This window comes from Myiozetetes cayanensis, unplaced genomic scaffold (assembly GCF_022539395.1).
Source record: "Myiozetetes cayanensis isolate MyiCay16 unplaced genomic scaffold, myiCay2020 scf35, whole genome shotgun sequence".
NCBI lineage: Eukaryota > Metazoa > Chordata > Aves > Passeriformes > Tyrannidae > Myiozetetes > Myiozetetes cayanensis.
The window spans coordinates 307,449-322,875 of record NW_026087577.1 but is presented as its reverse complement, the minus strand read 5'-3'; the positions used below and the strand labels follow the sequence as shown (position 1 = coordinate 322,875).

The 15,427-nt window shown below is 68.8% G+C and overlaps 2 protein-coding genes across 3 annotated transcripts; one reads left to right on the top strand and one right to left on the bottom strand.

Annotated features, from left to right (window-relative positions):
* The first annotated feature begins 1,884 nt into the window (after positions 1-1,884).
* On the top strand, positions 1,885-6,597 carry LOC126646479 (dnaJ homolog subfamily A member 1-like). Of its 2 annotated transcripts, XM_050327852.1 has the most exons (8): positions 1,885-1,944; positions 3,127-3,276; positions 3,346-3,550; positions 4,552-4,656; positions 4,789-5,016; positions 5,098-5,328; positions 5,414-5,514; positions 5,622-6,597. In XM_050327852.1, exons 2-8 carry the CDS (start codon positions 3,145-3,147, stop codon positions 5,847-5,849), a joined length of 1,230 nt encoding a protein of 409 aa, XP_050183809.1. In that variant the 5' UTR covers positions 1,885-1,944; positions 3,127-3,144; the 3' UTR covers positions 5,850-6,597. The 2 variants fall into 2 exon arrangements, with proteins under 2 accessions (XP_050183809.1, XP_050183808.1); XM_050327851.1 differs by having other exon boundaries at positions 3,127-3,550.
* A 3,662-nt stretch (positions 6,598-10,259) lies between these two features.
* Positions 10,260-13,979, bottom strand: CRABP2 (cellular retinoic acid binding protein 2). Its single transcript, XM_050327877.1, has 4 exons — positions 13,837-13,979; positions 11,707-11,885; positions 10,933-11,049; positions 10,260-10,805 (listed from the first exon to the last, which is right to left on the bottom strand). Exons 1-4 carry the CDS (start codon positions 13,904-13,906, stop codon positions 10,755-10,757), a joined length of 417 nt encoding a protein of 138 aa, XP_050183834.1. The 5' UTR covers positions 13,907-13,979; the 3' UTR covers positions 10,260-10,754.
* Positions 13,980-15,427: the final 1,448 nt, after the last annotated feature.

Sequence of the window (15,427 nt, the reverse complement as noted above, 5' to 3'; positions counted from 1 at the left end):
GCTCCCAGCCTGCAGCCTCTGGCTGGAATTCCAAGCAGATTCCAGGGGCAGGTGGCCCCGGGGGTCTCTGGCCCCTGGTGGGGCAGCAGCTGCTGGTTGGGGTTGGGTTTCGGGGTGGGGGGAGGATTTATCACCTCCAGGCTCACGGGACCATCATCCCCCCCACCCCCCGGGAGTCACAGAGGGGCCCAGAGTGGCCAAACATGGTTGGGGCCAGCAGGGCTGGACCTGAGCACGGAGAGGGGGAGTCCCTGTGCCCCCCCAAACTCCACTATGCCCCCCAAACCTCACCATGTCCTGCTCTCCCTGCTCCTCCTCCCCCCCACGGCGCCCCAGGGATCCCTGCCGGGACCCCCGGGCAGGACTGACCCCCCCCCCCCCGGGCCAGGGTGGGGCCATGGAAACCCCTCCCTGAGCAGCCCTGGGTGGGGCGGGGGGAGGAGAGACCCTGACCCTCCCCCTTCAGACCCCAGACCAGATCCCCAGGTCAGACTCTTGGCCCCCTGGGACAGACCCCAGTCCCCAATTTCAGTCCCTGATTCAGACCCCAGACCCCCTCAGTTCTCCCCTACTGGTCCCTCGGGACGACCCCCAAACCACCCAAAACCCCCTGTGACCCCCCTAACACTCCCAGGACACCCCGATACCCCCCCCCGGGATCCTCCTGGGACCCCCTGTGACATCCCTCAGACCCTCCATGCCCCCGAGGCCCCTCTGGCTCCCCTGTGACCCTCCCCGAGATCCCTGTGACGCCCTGACCCCTCCGCCCAGGACCCCGGGACCCCACCAGACCTCCCTCTGCCCCCTCAGGACCCCCAAACCCCCGGGATCGCCCTGGGCGCCTACCCAGGAACCCCCGGTTCCCTTCTAATCACCCTGGGTCCCCCAGGACCACTCTCTGGGATCCCAAAAGACCCCCCTATGACTCCCCCAGGATGCCCTGAGTTTCCCTCTGCTCCCCCTTGTGTCCCCCTGACCCTCTCTAACCCACCTCTGACCCCTCAGACCCCTCCAGGACTCTCAAACCCTCTGGGATCCTCTCCCGGACCCCTCAGGTCCCTCCCAAACCCCCTATGACCCCCAGAACCGCCCCCTGGGACCTCCCAGACCTCCCAGAACACCCCGAGTCTCCTTCCGATCCCCCTCTGTGATCCCCAGAATCCCCCGGGGCCCCTCCAGACCCCCATGAGACACCCCGGATCCCTCACGGCCCTGATCCCCCTGCGACCCCCAGAACTCTCCCCCAGGCCCCCTCAGGTCCCCCTGTGATCCTCCCCGGGACCCCCAGTCTGATCTCTGACCACCTGTGACCCTCCCACGACCCCCTGAGCACCCCTGGGACCCTTCCGGGACCCCCTGTGACACTCCCTGGAACCCCCATCCCCTCCGACCCCCATCCCCCCCGACCACCCTGTGACACCTCCAGGACCCCCACCCCCAAGGACCCCTGAGTTCCCTGGAAATTCTCTCCGGGACCCCCAGGTCACGCCCTGCCCCCACCGAGCTCCCTATCTCCCCTTAGCCCCCATGACCCCCAGAATCCCCCCGACCCTCCAAATCTCCCTCTGACCCCCACGACCACCCTGTCCCCCCTCCCCACGGGCCTACAGCGCCCCCTGCCGGCCGGCCGCCCCCTTCCCCTCTCCCCTCTGATTGGCCGAGCGCTCCCAGCCAATCAGCGCCGAGACTCCCACCCCGGGGAGGGAGCGGTCTCGGACCGGCTCCTCAGCCAATCGCGACGCCGCTACATCGGCCCCGCCCCCCGAGCCGGCAGGGAACGCCTCTCGACCAATCAGCGCGCGGTTCGCGCGGGGATGGGCGGGCGCAGAGGGGGCGGTTCCGCCAATGGGCGCGGCGAGCGGCGCCGAGGGGGCGTGGCCGGCCCCGGGGGGCGGGGCCGCGGCTTCCAGAGAGTTCGGAGACGGCGGCGGAGCGGCGGCGGCGGTGAGTGAGGGGGGGCGACCCCGGGACCCCGAGCACCCCCGGGACCCCCCGATCCCACCCCCGGGACCCCCTGCGGAGACCGCCCGGCCCCACCCCGGCCGTGTCAGCGGCGGCCGCGGTGTGGGAGGCTCGCAGGGACACCCGGGAAGGGGAATCCGGGGCGACCTCCCCTCGCCCCCACCCCTTCCCTCGCAAAGTGGGCACCGGGTGGGGGTCCCGGTCCATCCCCCCGGTCCTTTCGCGGTGTGAGGCGTGGGTGTCATCGCGGCTGGGGAGTGGGATGTCACCGTGTCACCCACTCCCCGACGGGAGGGGCCGCCAGACCGGGGGGGGTCCCGGGTTGGACCCGGCCCCGGGGGGGGGTCCCACCCCCAGCCCAGCGTGTCGCAGTCCCGAGGGTCCCGGGGGACGGACCCAGCGCCGAGGGTTCCGGGCAGGCGGGGGGAGACCCAGCCCGGTGTGGGTGCCGTTTATTTACCCGTAAGCGGGTCACGGGCGCTTCCCCGCGTGTCCCCCCCCCCGCTCCCCACCCCGTGTCGCAAGATAAACACGTCCCCGCCCCGCGCGGGGCTTATCGGCGGTGGCACATGGATCGGTATGGGGGACACACACACACGGGAAACCCCCCGACACCGGCCTCGGGGTCCACAACTCCTAACGGGACCCCCGGCGAGGTCTGGCTGCCCTCACGCCCGGGGAGGGGGATGTCACAGCCCACGACCCCCGAGGATGCTGGTGTGGGGAGGGGGAAACTGAGGCAGGGCCGTGCGGGGAGGGGAACGAGGATCAAAGTTTTTGGGAAGTCCCCGCGGCAGGGAAGGGGCTTCGGGGCGTCCCCCTGGGGTGGGGTCCGGCCTTGGGGTCCGCCCCTCCTTACAGGACCCCCGTGCTGGGTCTGGCTGTCACCTGGCTGTCACCTGGCTGTCACATGGCTGTCACCCCCTGCCCCATGGAATGCTTGGGGATGGGGGGGAAACTGAGACAGGACCGTGCAGGGAGGGGAATGGGGTTCAAAGCATTGTGAGGGAGGGTGTCCTGGGCAGGGGCAGGGGGTCCCAGGCAGGGTCAGGGGGTCCCAGGCAGGGTCAAGGTGTCCTGGGCAGGGTCAGGGTGTCCTGGGCAGGGTCAGGGTGTCCCAGGCTGGGCAGGGTGTCCCATCCTCATGTCCCTGTCCCTCCCCAGCACGTCAAGGCGAGGAAGATGGTGAAGGAGACGGGCTACTACGACCTGCTGGGCGTGCGGCCGGGTGCCAGCCTGGACGAGATCAAGCGGGCGTACCGGCGCCTGGCGCTGCGCTACCACCCCGACAAGAACCCCAGCGAGGGCGAGCGGGTATGTGCAGCCCCCCGGCGCCCCCCGGCCTGCCCCCCTCGGCCTCACCCCCGCCTCTCCCCTCCCCAGTTCAAGCAGATCTCCCAGGCCTACGAGGTGCTGTCGGACGCCCACAAACGGGCGCTGTACGACCGCGGCGGCGAGAGGGCCATGAAGGAGGGAGGCCTGGGCGGCCGTGGCGGTGGCGGCGGCGGCGGCTTCGGCTCCCCCATGGACATCTTCGACCTGTTCTTCGGAGGGGGAGTGAGGATGAGAGGCCGGGCGGACAGGAGAGGTGCGGGGACGAGGGCTGCTGGGACCCCCGGGGTGGGAGGGGGCTGGTAGACAGGGTAGTGCTGGGTGAGTGAAGGACCTGATGGAACTCTGGGGTTGGGAGGGCTTGCCCAGCACAGCACTGGGTGGGGGATGGACAACCTGGTGGGACCCTGGGGTGGGAGAGGGGCTAACACCCAGGTACAATGTGACAGTGGCCTGGGGTCTGACAGACCTGCTGGGACCCCCAGTTAGCGCCCAGCACACCATTGGCTCAGGGTGTGACAGACCCCATGGGACCCTGAGGTGGAAGTCCCAGCACAGCACTGGGTGGGGGATGAAGAACCTGACAGGACCCTAGGGTGGGAGGGGGCTCAGGGGGCATGAGGACCCTGCAGGGATCCCCGGGCCGCCTCCCACCCTGCGGCGCGCAGCCAGACACGGCTCCTCATCACCCTCATTACTTTCTCCACCTGCCCCCTCTTCAAAGGGCCCTTCCCTGTGCCTGTCCTGGCTTTCCCCCGCCGTCCCCGGGGCTGGGGCTGAGTCACTGGCAGGGCCCCGGGGGCGGCAGCAGGACGCGGGGCGTGCGGGGCCGCCCCGGTGAGTGTCCGGATGCCTTGGGCCTGGGTCACGGGGACAGGGCCGCTCTCCAGGGCGCTTCTTGCTGAGGTGGCACGACTTAATAGCAGGGCAATTAGGACGAGGCCAAGGGAAGCGTCCTGGCAGCTCCGGCTGGAGCAGCTGCGGGGTGGCTGAGCGCCCTGGGGTGGGAGCTGTGCCCGGCCCACGCTGGGGATCCAGCACTGCCCCGGGGCGGCCGGCAGGATCCAGGCTTGGAGACGCCCAGCCTTGAGTAAAGCTGTAAAGCTGTAAAGCTGTCAGCGTCCCTGTCACCATTCCTGAGGAAGGAGCGGGACTGGCTCTGGGGGGGCCTGGGTGATGCTGAGTGGCTGTGGCATGGGGGATGGCGTCAGGATGGTGCTGAGCTGGGTGCTGAGCCGGGCTCTCCCCTCCGCCCAGGGAAGACAGTGGTGCACCAGCTGTCGGTGTCACTGGAGGACCTGTACAACGGCTCCACACGGAAACTCTCCCTGCAGAAGAACGTCATCTGCCGCAAGTGCGGAGGTGAGTGAGGGGCTGCAGGGCCCCAGGACCTCCCGCCCCTCCAGCTGACCCCCTACCCCCTGCAGCAAGAGGCTGGGGTCCACCACAGCACCTCCCACCCCTTGGTCTGACCCCCTGCCACCCTCGGCACAGGCTGCGGGGTCCGGGAGGGTGCCCAGAGGAGATGCCCCAAGTGCCATGGCTCGGGGATGGAGGTTCGCATCCACCAGCTGGGGCCCAGCATGATCCAGCAGATCCAGACCGTGTGTTCCCAGTGCCAGGGCCAGGGCGAGTGGATCCGCCCGCGGGACTGCTGCCTCACCTGCAACGGCCGCAAGGTCGTGCGGGAGAAGAAGATCCTCAGCGTGCACCTGGATAAAGGTGAGAGGGGGCCGTGCGGGGCGTGGGGTCACCCCAGAGCTGCCCCCCGTGCCTTGACCCACCTCCCGTGTTCCTCCACAGGGATGAAGGACGGGCAGAAAATCACCTTCCACGAGGAGGGGGACCAGGTGCCCGGCTTGGAGCCCGGGGACATCATCATCGTCCTGGACCAGAAGGAACACCCCGTTTTCCGGCGCAGCGGTGATGACCTGATCGTCAGGAGGGAGATCAGCCTGGCAGACGCCCTGTGCGGGTGCCGGCAGGTGATCCGCACCCTGGACAACCGCACCCTGCTCGTCTCCTCCCCGCCAGGTGAGGGAGGGGGGCTCGGGAGAGCTTGGGGGGGTGGGCACAGGAGCTGCCAGTGCAGCAGGATGAACCCTCAGCTCTGCCACAGGTGATGTGATCCGGCCCGGGGACCTGAAGTGCATCCCCAACGAGGGGATGCCCGTCTACAGGAGCCCCTTTCAGAAGGGAAAGCTCATCCTGCAGTTCGAGGTGAGCTGGAAGGCGTGGTGGGGGAGGATTTGGCATCTCCCAACCTCTGTCTGGGCTTTCCCTTGCGTGGCCGCCCCAGCGCCTCACACCCTGCTGTCCATCCCCAGGTGAAGTTCCCCGAGCCAGGCTGGCTCCCCACCGACCGCCTGCGCCAGCTCCAGGCCTTCTTCCCGCCGCAGGAGGAGGTGATGGCCACGGAGGACACGGAGGAGGTGGAGCTCAGCGACTACACGGCGCACGGCGGGCCCGGCCGGCGGCCCTACACCGGCGAGGCCTACCATGAGGACGACTTCGAGGATGGGATGCGCCAGCACGTCCAGTGCCAGACCTCATAGCCCGCAGGGGGGGGCCGGAGCCCCCCCGGGCACAGCCGGGGCAGGGGAGGGGACTCACGGAGCCGCCACGTTCAGGGATGTACATAGGTCGCCTTTCTGACAGCACTTCACCTCCCTCGGCCCCCCCACACCGGGAGCCAGGGCAGGAGCCCCCTCCCTGACCATGCCAGGGCGAGGCCCCCCTGCCCTGCCCTCCCCTCAGCCCTGGGGTGTGGGACTGGGGAGTTTGAGGCTGGATCCAGCAGCCCCGTGGGTGGGGGGGCCTTGGGGCTGCAGGCACATCCCACACTGGAAAAGGTCAGCCCTGGCCTGGGGAGGAGGAGGACGGGGGGGTGCCCCTTGCCTCAGTTTCCCCATCTGCTCCAGTGGGGCCAAGCTTATGCTGGAGCCAGTGTGGGGAGGAGGGGAACTGCCCAGCCCCCCCTGAGTCCCCCCTCGGGGTCCCTGGCACTGCCCCATGGCCCCATCCAGCCCCACACCGTGGAGGGGCTGCCGCCCGGGCCCCCCCCAGCCCCTTGCTTTGCCCGTTTCTTTTCTTGCTGGAGCCTGGCTCAGGCCCTGGGGCGCAGAGGGGGTGGCTCTTTTCTCTTTGCACAGGACAGGAGGGGGTGGTGGGGACCCGTCCGTTCCCTTTAATTTATTTTTGAAAGAATTTTAGAAGTTTTTCCTTTTTTTTTTTTTTTTTTTTTTTTTTTGTTGGGGGGGATGGTTGGGTGACTTTGTACTTGGCATTAAACGCGAATCCCAACTCGGCGTGTGGGGCTGTGTGTGGGGCAGAGTGTGGGGCTGCGTGTGGGGCAGCGGGAGCCCGGGGGTGGTGACTGTGCCCTGCTTTGATCTTGGGTGTGCCTCAGTTTCCCCATCCTTACACAACAGGATGGTTCCCTGTCCTGCCCCACCCCCGGGGGCTGCTCCGGGCTCCTCCTGCCCCGGGGAGGGGTTTGTCCCCCTTCCTGTCCCGCCCCCCTTCACCAGCTCTGCACCTCCAACCTTTCCCACCCTTCAAGCGCCTTTGTCCGCTGTCCCAAAACATTCCTGTCCCTTTGCATCTCCCCCAGCTCTTCATCCTGCCCTGTCACCGCCCCCAGAGCCCTCACCCCCTTTTTATCCCCGCAGACCCTCTGCATCGCCTCAGCATCCCTGGAGCCCCCACGATGGAGGCAAACCCCCCCACCCCCCCAAATTGACTCAGCCCGCCTCCTTTCCAGCCCTGCACTCACCCCGGGGGCAGGTTCCAGCTGTGCCAGGGGGCAGAGCTGGGCTACTGAGCAGTTATGGGGACAGCCCCTTCCCCAAAAAAAACCCCACTGGGGGCCAAGGTGCACCCCACACCTCCCCCATCCTCCTCCACGTGGAGCTGCCGAGATTCCCCGTCCCAATGGAACAGGGGCAAAGCCCCGCAGCCCCCTGCCCAGGGGAGCCGTGCCCAGGATTGCCTGGGGGGTGCTGGGGCTGGAGACCCCCCCTCCAACCGCTGGAGCCCAGGAAAGCTCCGGCGCCAGATGCAGCTGGAGGGGGAGAGGAGGAGGAGGAGGAGGAGGCGAGAACAATGCTGGCCGGCCGCCAGCCGAGGGGAGCGGGGCGGGGGGCTCCTGCACAGCCCCCAACCCCGGCGGGCGCAGGGAGGGGGTGAACCCGCGTAGGAGATGATTGTCCCCCCACTCCTAGGGCTGCCTGTTCCCCCCCACCCTCCCCACCCCCGGGCTGACGATGCCTCGCTGAGCGGTGTCAGCGTCCCGAGCTGCCCCGAGCCCTGGGGACACGCCAGGGGGATGAACTGAGACGGGGACACCCTCGAGGGCAGGGTCGCCTCCTGCCAGGCCGAGTGCAAGGCGCTGCTCCCCCCCTCCCAGGGACAGGGGGCCCCCGTGCCATGTGCCAGAGCCCACCCCAGCGTGTGGCCTGGTGGCTGCAACAGCCCAGCCCTGCCCGGCGTGGAGCCCCCAAAATTCCCCCAAGTGACACTGATATCCCCATCACTCACCCAGAGACCCCCCTCTGCAGGAGCGAGGGGGCTGAGGGGCCAAGATCCCCCAAGCCTGGCACTTTCCTGTCCCCGGGGTCATCAGGGTGGGTACCCGGTGCGGGGGGGGGTACTGGCACACAGCTGGGACTCCTCGGGACCAGCCAGGGTGGGCTCCGACCTGGGCAGCAGCCGGCCCAGAGGATGTGGGGATGGCTGGGGGGTGACACCGGCTGAGGGGGGGAGGCACAGCCTGGCTGGGGTCATTCTCTGCCCCTTTCCAGCGCCGTGGGGCTGAGGGGGTGGGTGGTGGGATGTGCTGTTCCTCCAGCTGAGCCCCCCTCCTCCATCCCCCACCCCCCAGCATCCCGGCCCAGAGGAGGGGGGTGTCCCCCCCAAACCTGCCCGACAAGTCCTGTCCCCCTGCCCGGGCAGGGAGGGGCAGGAGCCAGCGCATCCCCCCGCCCCGCTTCGGGCGGATCGAAGCCCCCCCTCCGCTCCCTCTCGAGGGCTCCGAGTGCTCCCCCACACCCGGCTCAGCCTCTGCTTCCAGAGAACGCATGGAAAAATTGCGGGGTGAGGGGCCAGGGCCCCCCAGGGTCGGGCATTCATTCCCCGAGCACAGAGCGGGGAGGGGGCCGGGCCCCGCTTTGTCTGCGGAGATGAAAGGCGAGGGGCCAGCCCGGCCCCCTCCCCAGCCCGAGGGGGCAGCGGGGCCGCCCGGGGGCCACCGGGGTCACAGGGGAGAATTAGTGCCGGATTAGAGGCGCCAGGGGCACCGACACCACCCACGCGGTGCCACGGGAGGGGGGGGGCACAGCCCCCAGAGCAGTTTTGGGGTCACCCGCGGCCCCTCCATCCCGACCCCCAGCCCAGCCTCGCTCGGAGGAATCTGCTTTTGTTTCGGGAGCAGCCGCCAAACAAACCCCCCCGAGCCTCGGCCGTGCTGCGAGGAGGGGGCACCGCCATCCACTGCACCCCCTCCCAGCTCCCGGGAGCAGGATGGGACCCCCAGGCCGCTGTGAGGGGGAGCGCAGGCAGAAAGAGACCCCTCCCCATCCAGACGTGCCGCCCCAGCTCTCGGGGTCCCAGAGCCCCCCCCCCGCTCCCCCCAGCCGGAGGCAAACCGGAGCCGTCCCCAGGGCAGCGGGGGAAAGCGGATATTCCTCCAACCGTGGGGAAGCCGTCGGAGCCGGCTGGTTTCCATTACCGGCTGCTCCTGCCCGGCCGTGGCTTTCCCGGGGTCTCCGGGGGGAGCAGCGGCCGGTTGGACGGAGGTTGGGGGGTGGGGTGGGGGGACGAGTCCTGCGCCCACCCCCGGGGGACAGCGCGGGGACAGTCGGGAGAGCCGGGACGCGGCCCTGGCAGCACTTTGGGAATGGCGGCGGGGGCGATGGGCGCCTGCCAAGTGTCCACCTGGAGATACCAGAGCCTTCCTCCCCCTCCTCCTGCTCCTCCTCCTCCCCAGGGAAGCTGTAATTCCACCCTTCCCGCTGCTGGACGCGCTCCCGGGGGGTGCAGCATCACACCCCGGGCATGGGGGGTGAAGCCAACCCCGAGTCCTGGCACTCTCCCCTGCGTTCACCCCCTCAGGGTCCCCCATCACGCCAAAGGCTCAGCGGGACCCCGGTGCTGATGGGGGAAGCGGGGCAGTGCCCCCCACCTTCCCCACGGTGCTTCGGGGGCCCCCCTGGCTGAGGGGTCCTGGCAGGGCATGGGGGGGCTGCACCTCAAACCCCAGGGCAGGGCCCCCCCTGCACCCCCACCCTCCCTGCACTGCCCCAGCTTAGCCCCCAGGGCAGAAGCAAGACGAGCATTCCCCCATCCCGGGGTAATTAATGCCACCCCCCGCAGGGCAATTAGTGGGCAGCACTTAACGAGAATGCCCGGGAAACCCCTGGAGCCGCATCCCGGAGGGCAGCGCCCACCCTGGCTCCTCCAGGGTCTCTCCTGCCCCCCCCCCCCCCCTCGTGCCGGTGCTGAGGCAGAATCCAACACGCCATCACCACACTGTCCCACCGTCACCCCACGGTCACCACCCGCTTCCCACGCCAGGATGTGCCAACCCGGCCGCCGCCTTCGCCCCCGGCCCCTTGCGCAACGGCCGGGGAGCGGATCCAGGGTGTGGGATCCGGGATGTGGGATCTGGGGTGCAGGATCTAGGGTGTGGGATCTGGGGTGCAGGATGCAGGGTGTGGGATCCGGGGTGCAGGATGCAGGGTGTGGGATCCGGGGTGCAGGTTCCAGAGTGTGGGATCTGAGGTACAGGATCCAGGGTGTGGGATCTGGTGTGCAGGATCCTGGGTGTGGGATCCAGAGTGTAGGATCTGGGCTGTGGGATCCGGGGTGCAGGATCTGGGGTGTGGGATCTGGGGTGTGGGATCCGTGCATGTGCCATCAGGACCTGGAGGGGACAGGGACACCACAGGGAGGTCATAAGACTTTTATTGAGAAGGGAGGGAGGTGACACGGGGCGGGGGTTTGGACCCTGGGGGGCTCGGACCTGGCACTGCCCCAGCTGGGGGGGTTTGGTGTTCCTGTCTGGTACCACATTCACAAATAAATACTGGGGAGGGGGCGCGGGGCAGGGCTGGGGGCTGCGGGAACCGACAGCAACCCGAACCCAAAGCAGTTCAAAGCAGCCCAAAGGCCAGGGAGGGGCCGCATTACCCCCCGCCGTGCCCCGGCACCTCGCCAGGCTCCGGGCGCTCCGGCCGCAGCAGAGCGGGGCCAGAACAGGAGATTCTCCTGCTCCCGAGAGCCCCCGCCCTGTGGAGGGGGAGGAAAGCCGTGTGTGTCCCTCCAAAAAACGGGGTTGGGCTGAGGTCCCCCCTCCCAGTGGCTGGGGGGTTGAGTGGAGGGGACTGAGGGGACACGGGGGGGTAGGGGACAGAGGGGCTGGGTGGGGGCGGTGTGGGGGGATCAGCGGAGCAGGGCGGGGGTCACTCCCGGACGTAGACCCTGGTGCAGACAACGTCGTCAGCCGTCATGGTCTGCAAGGAGAAGCAGGGTCACGGCACGGCCCCCTCTCCATCCCACCTCATCCCATCCCATGGGAGTTTCCCAGCGTGCAGTGGGGCAGCGCTGCCCCCGGTCCCTTCCCTCCCACTCCCCCCTCACCAGGATGAGCTCCCCGTCGTTGGTCATCTCCCGGGACCAGCCCGTCTTGGGCCCGTCGCCCTTGAGCAGCCGCTGCTCACACACCATCTTGTTCTCGCTCTCCCACCTGGCCAAGCTCTGCAGGGGGGGAAGAGGGCAACATTTGGAGGGGGAGGCACCCAGCAGGACACCCCCCCCACTGCACCAGAGCATCTGTCACTGCCCATGAGAGACGGACAGGGCCGTTTGCCCCTGCACCAGATGGGTGTGCGGGCTCATCTGTCACCTGGGGGGCGGTGGGGAGGGATGCGGGGTGGGAAGAGGGGGTAGGGGGCACGGGGAGAGGATGGGGACACGGGGACAGTGGGAGCAGACACTGCGTTCACCGTGCGTGCAAAACCACCCACGTGTGCACAAACGTGTGCGTGCAGATACACGGGCACACACGCGTGAGGGGCTCCTGCCCTGGCACAAAAGACGTGTGCCTGTGTGTGCACCCGTGTGTCAGCTGTGCACACGCACCACGGGAGAGCTCCTGCCCTCCCCGTGTGAAACCTGTGAGCACAAATACACATGTATGTGCACGCATACACGCGTGTGGGCACACACCAGAGCTCACGTGACACGTGTGTGTGTGCCTGACACGTGTGCACGCACGACTGTGCACACACACTCACATGCACATGCTTGCACACGTGTGCACACACATGAAACCGCGTGTGGTGAGTGCAGCTGCTCCCCCGGGTGCAAAGCACACGTGTGCCCACGCGAAAACACGCGTGTGCCGGCGCCCACCTTGCAGGGCCGCCCGTCCACCGTCTGCTCCTCGAACTCCTCGCCCACCCTGAAGCGGATCTCGGTGGTGCGCACGGGGGTCGAGGTGCGGATGTAGAAGCTCTCGCCGTCCTGCCGGATCTCCACCGCCGGCTTCGCCGCCGCCGCCACCGCGATCTTCCGCAGCATCATGTTCACGCCTGGCCGAGGGGGACGGTGGCATCGAGCTCCCTCCCTTCCCCTCCCGCAGCGTCCCCCCGGCGAGCTGCCCCTTCCCCGCGGGGGGACCGGAGCTGTTCGGGGCCCTCGGGGCGACGCGGCCCCCGCTGTCCCCTCCCCTCCCCCAAACCCGGGGTGAGAATGGGGGGGTCGCGGCGGCGGCCCCCGCGCTTGGCAGCGACTCCTCCCAGGGCACCCCAAGCGCTGCAGGTGGCTCAAGGCGACCAACGAGGGGGGGACGGGCGAGCCCCCCCCCCGCGACCACATCTGGGCCACATCTGGCTCTCGTTACCTGGTGGAGGCGGGGTGGGGGTGATCCCGGGGTTGGCGCCGGATGCGCCCGGGGGAAAGCACGGGGGGTGACGGGGGCGAGGGCTCACCCAGCGCGGGGTGACGGCGGGGACAAGGCCCCCGGTCCAAGCGCTGCGCCTGGTGACCCGCGTGACCCCCCCCGAGGGGTCCCACGTCCCCCCCCCCGCCAACCGCGGGGCAGCTGGGGCTTTGTCCCCTCTCCAAAGGCGGCTCATCCATCATGTCCTGGAGCCCCCGCCTGTCACAGGGGGAGCTGTTCTTTGGGGACATTGTTCCCGTGTCACCCTCCGGGTGGGCACCGGCCACACCCCCTGCGCCCCCCGAGAGGGTCCCCGCACAAAAGGGGCTCCGCCCCGGCCCAGGAACGGGGGGGACACGGAGGGTCCCAGCTCCCCGGTGGGGACTTAGGGGGGATGTGGGTGCCCAGGGGGCCCAACCCCCACGCACTGGGGAGGGACACGTCCCTGAGGGGTCCCCACGGCCACCCCCAGGTCCCTTCCCTCCCCCCTGAGGCCTGACTCACACCGGGGGGTGCCCAAAAGCTCACGCGGGCAGACGCAGCCCCACACACATGATGCCCACGGCGGGGAGGAAAAGGAAAAACAGCCCCCAAAGGGAGCAAAAACTCGGAGATGGGGCATGATGCAGCCAGCCTGGAGGGATGATAACCCCCCCAGCCCCTCTACCAGGGGTGTCTGGGGGTACCAGCTGGGGGGCCAAAGGGCAGGAGCCCCCCCAGTCCCGCCGTGGGAAAGGAAGAGGGCTCGGGGAGGGGCGGGGGGGGCTGGCGGATTTATTTTCCTGCTGAGGTTTCCCCGAGCCGGTTCCAGCAGCGGGGCCGGAGGGGGAGGGAGAAGGGGGGACGGGGGAGCGGGAGTGAAACCCAAGAAAGTGATAATTATCCTGAAATATTCGTTACGTATCCCCTAACCTGGAAAATATTCTGCTCCGGCAGCTCCCCGGCTGGCGAGGAGCGGGTCAGGCGGAGGGGAGCAGTGCAGGGGCTGCATCTGATCCTGCCCAAATCCCTGGGGACCCCCAGAGCCTGTGCCCCCCACTCAGTTCCACCCCCTGCGATGGGTCGTGGCCCCCTCCCCAGCCCCGCTCCCCAGGGACACAGCACCGCGGTGGGGGGCAAAGGGGCCCGAGTGGAGCCCTGCGGGGGTGGGACCCCAACCCAGTGCGCTTTTGGGGACACGGCCGTGCCCGCGGTGCGTGGGGCAGGTGAGCCCCGGGGGTGCCTTTGGGTTGGGGGGCCGGGGGAGTTTGGAGGTGCCTTGGGGGGGACCACCAGGGTGGGGAAACTGAGGCAGGCAGGAGTGGGGTCCTCGGGGGCCATGTGGGACCCCTGGGGGAGCGGAAGTGCTGCCGAGCCCCCAACTCCCACCCCCGCGTGCCTCAGTTTCCCCTGCGGGGCACCGGCCCCGAGGGCTTTGTGAAAAGGGGGAGCAGGGGGGGTCCCCCCGCACACGGCGGTTCTGGGCCCTGTGACCCCCCGGGCTGGAGAAGGACTCGGAGGGAAGATGGGGGGAAGGCCCCCCAAGCCTCCCTTGCGCACCTCCCCAGCCCGGGGGCGACCTGGGGGGATCCAGGAGGGGGGAAGCGCCGGGCTCCACTCACCCAGCGCCTTCAGCAGCTCCTCGAAGTTTTCCGAGCTCTTCATCTTCCAGTTCCCGGAGAAGTTGGGCATCGCGGCTGCCGGGGGTGGGGGGCACCGGGAGGGGGTCACAGGGAGGGGACTGAGGGGGGATCGAGGGGGGACTGAGCGGTTCGAGGGACCCGCCGCTCCCTCCGCACCGGCACCGGCCCCGCCGCTCGCTCGCTCGCTCCCTCCGTCCGTCCCGTCCCGCCCGCACCGCCGTTTTATCGCAGGGCTGGTCCCACCCCCCGGCCCCGGCCCCGGCGCGGGGGCTCCGCGCTCACCTGCGCAGGGAGACCCCGGAGGGAGCCCCCGCCCCGATCTGCCCAGGGGCGTGCGGGCACCCCCTGGTCTGCCTGTCCCACTCCCCCCGAGGCTGCCTGTACCCCCTAATCTCCCTTCACCGCCCCCCCGTCTTGCTGCATCCCTCGAATCTGCCTGTACACCCCCTGAACTTCTCACATCGCCCCCCGAGCCGTTTATACACCCCAAGTTGCTGCACCCCTCCCCCCCCAAATCTGTCTGCACTCTCCTAATCTCTGTGCACCCCCCTGGAACTGCCTGTACCCCAAATGTGCTGCAACCCATCCGGAGCTGCTGCATCCCCCCAATTCTACCCCTACCCCTCCAAGCTGCCTGCACCCTCCTAATCTCCGTGCATGCCCCCTACCTGGGCTGCCTCCACCCCCCAAAATCTGCCTGCACCCCCTGATCTCCGTGTGTTCCCCCCCACCCCTCAAGCTGTCACATCCTCCCAGAACTGCCTGTAACCCCAAAGCTTCCTGCACCCACACCCCCCCCCGAGCTACCTGTACCCCCAAACTTGCCTCCAACCCCCCCAAACGCACACCCTGCAGACACAGCCCGGGGCACACGCGTGTGCACAGGACACGCGTGTTTGCACAGGTGTGATGTTCTCACGCACACGTGTGTGCAGGTGTTCGTGCTCACTCGTGCACACGTGTGGACACGAGTGCATGCACAGGCCGGCGACTTGACATGATCACACACACGCAATCACACACACACATCTGTGCACACGCGTGTGCGTGCAGGGCCGGGAGGGGGTGGCTGTGGCCGAGCCCGGGGGGAGGGTTTCACCCCTCGAGTGAACCCTCGGTCCCTCCCTGGTAACAAGCGCTGAGGGATTTCCCAAGGTTTCTCTCCCCTGGGAACCGCCGCGGGAAGGGGCAGGTTGTGCCGCGGGGCCGGTTCTGGGCAAGAAAAGCAAGAAATGGCGTTTCTGGTTCAGCAGCAGCTCTGGAATGGAAGGAGAGAGGTTTCTGCTCCGGTTTGGGGTGAAAAGGCCCCCAGCAGAGCCCCCGCCGCCTCCCTCCTCCCGGTCACATCCCCCCCGTGTCCCCAGAACCTCCGGCTCGGGGCCGGCGGGCCAAGTCCCGGCTTGCCGCGTCCCTAATCCCCCGAAGAACAGGATTTCTCACCAGGCGCTGACATAACCTCACCTACAGCAGCGCCGGGGCCGCGCCAGAGGGGACAGGGACAGGAACATGGACAGGCAGAGCTGGAGGGGCTCGGGGAAGGGGTGCTGGAGAAGGGTCACTCCAACCCCTT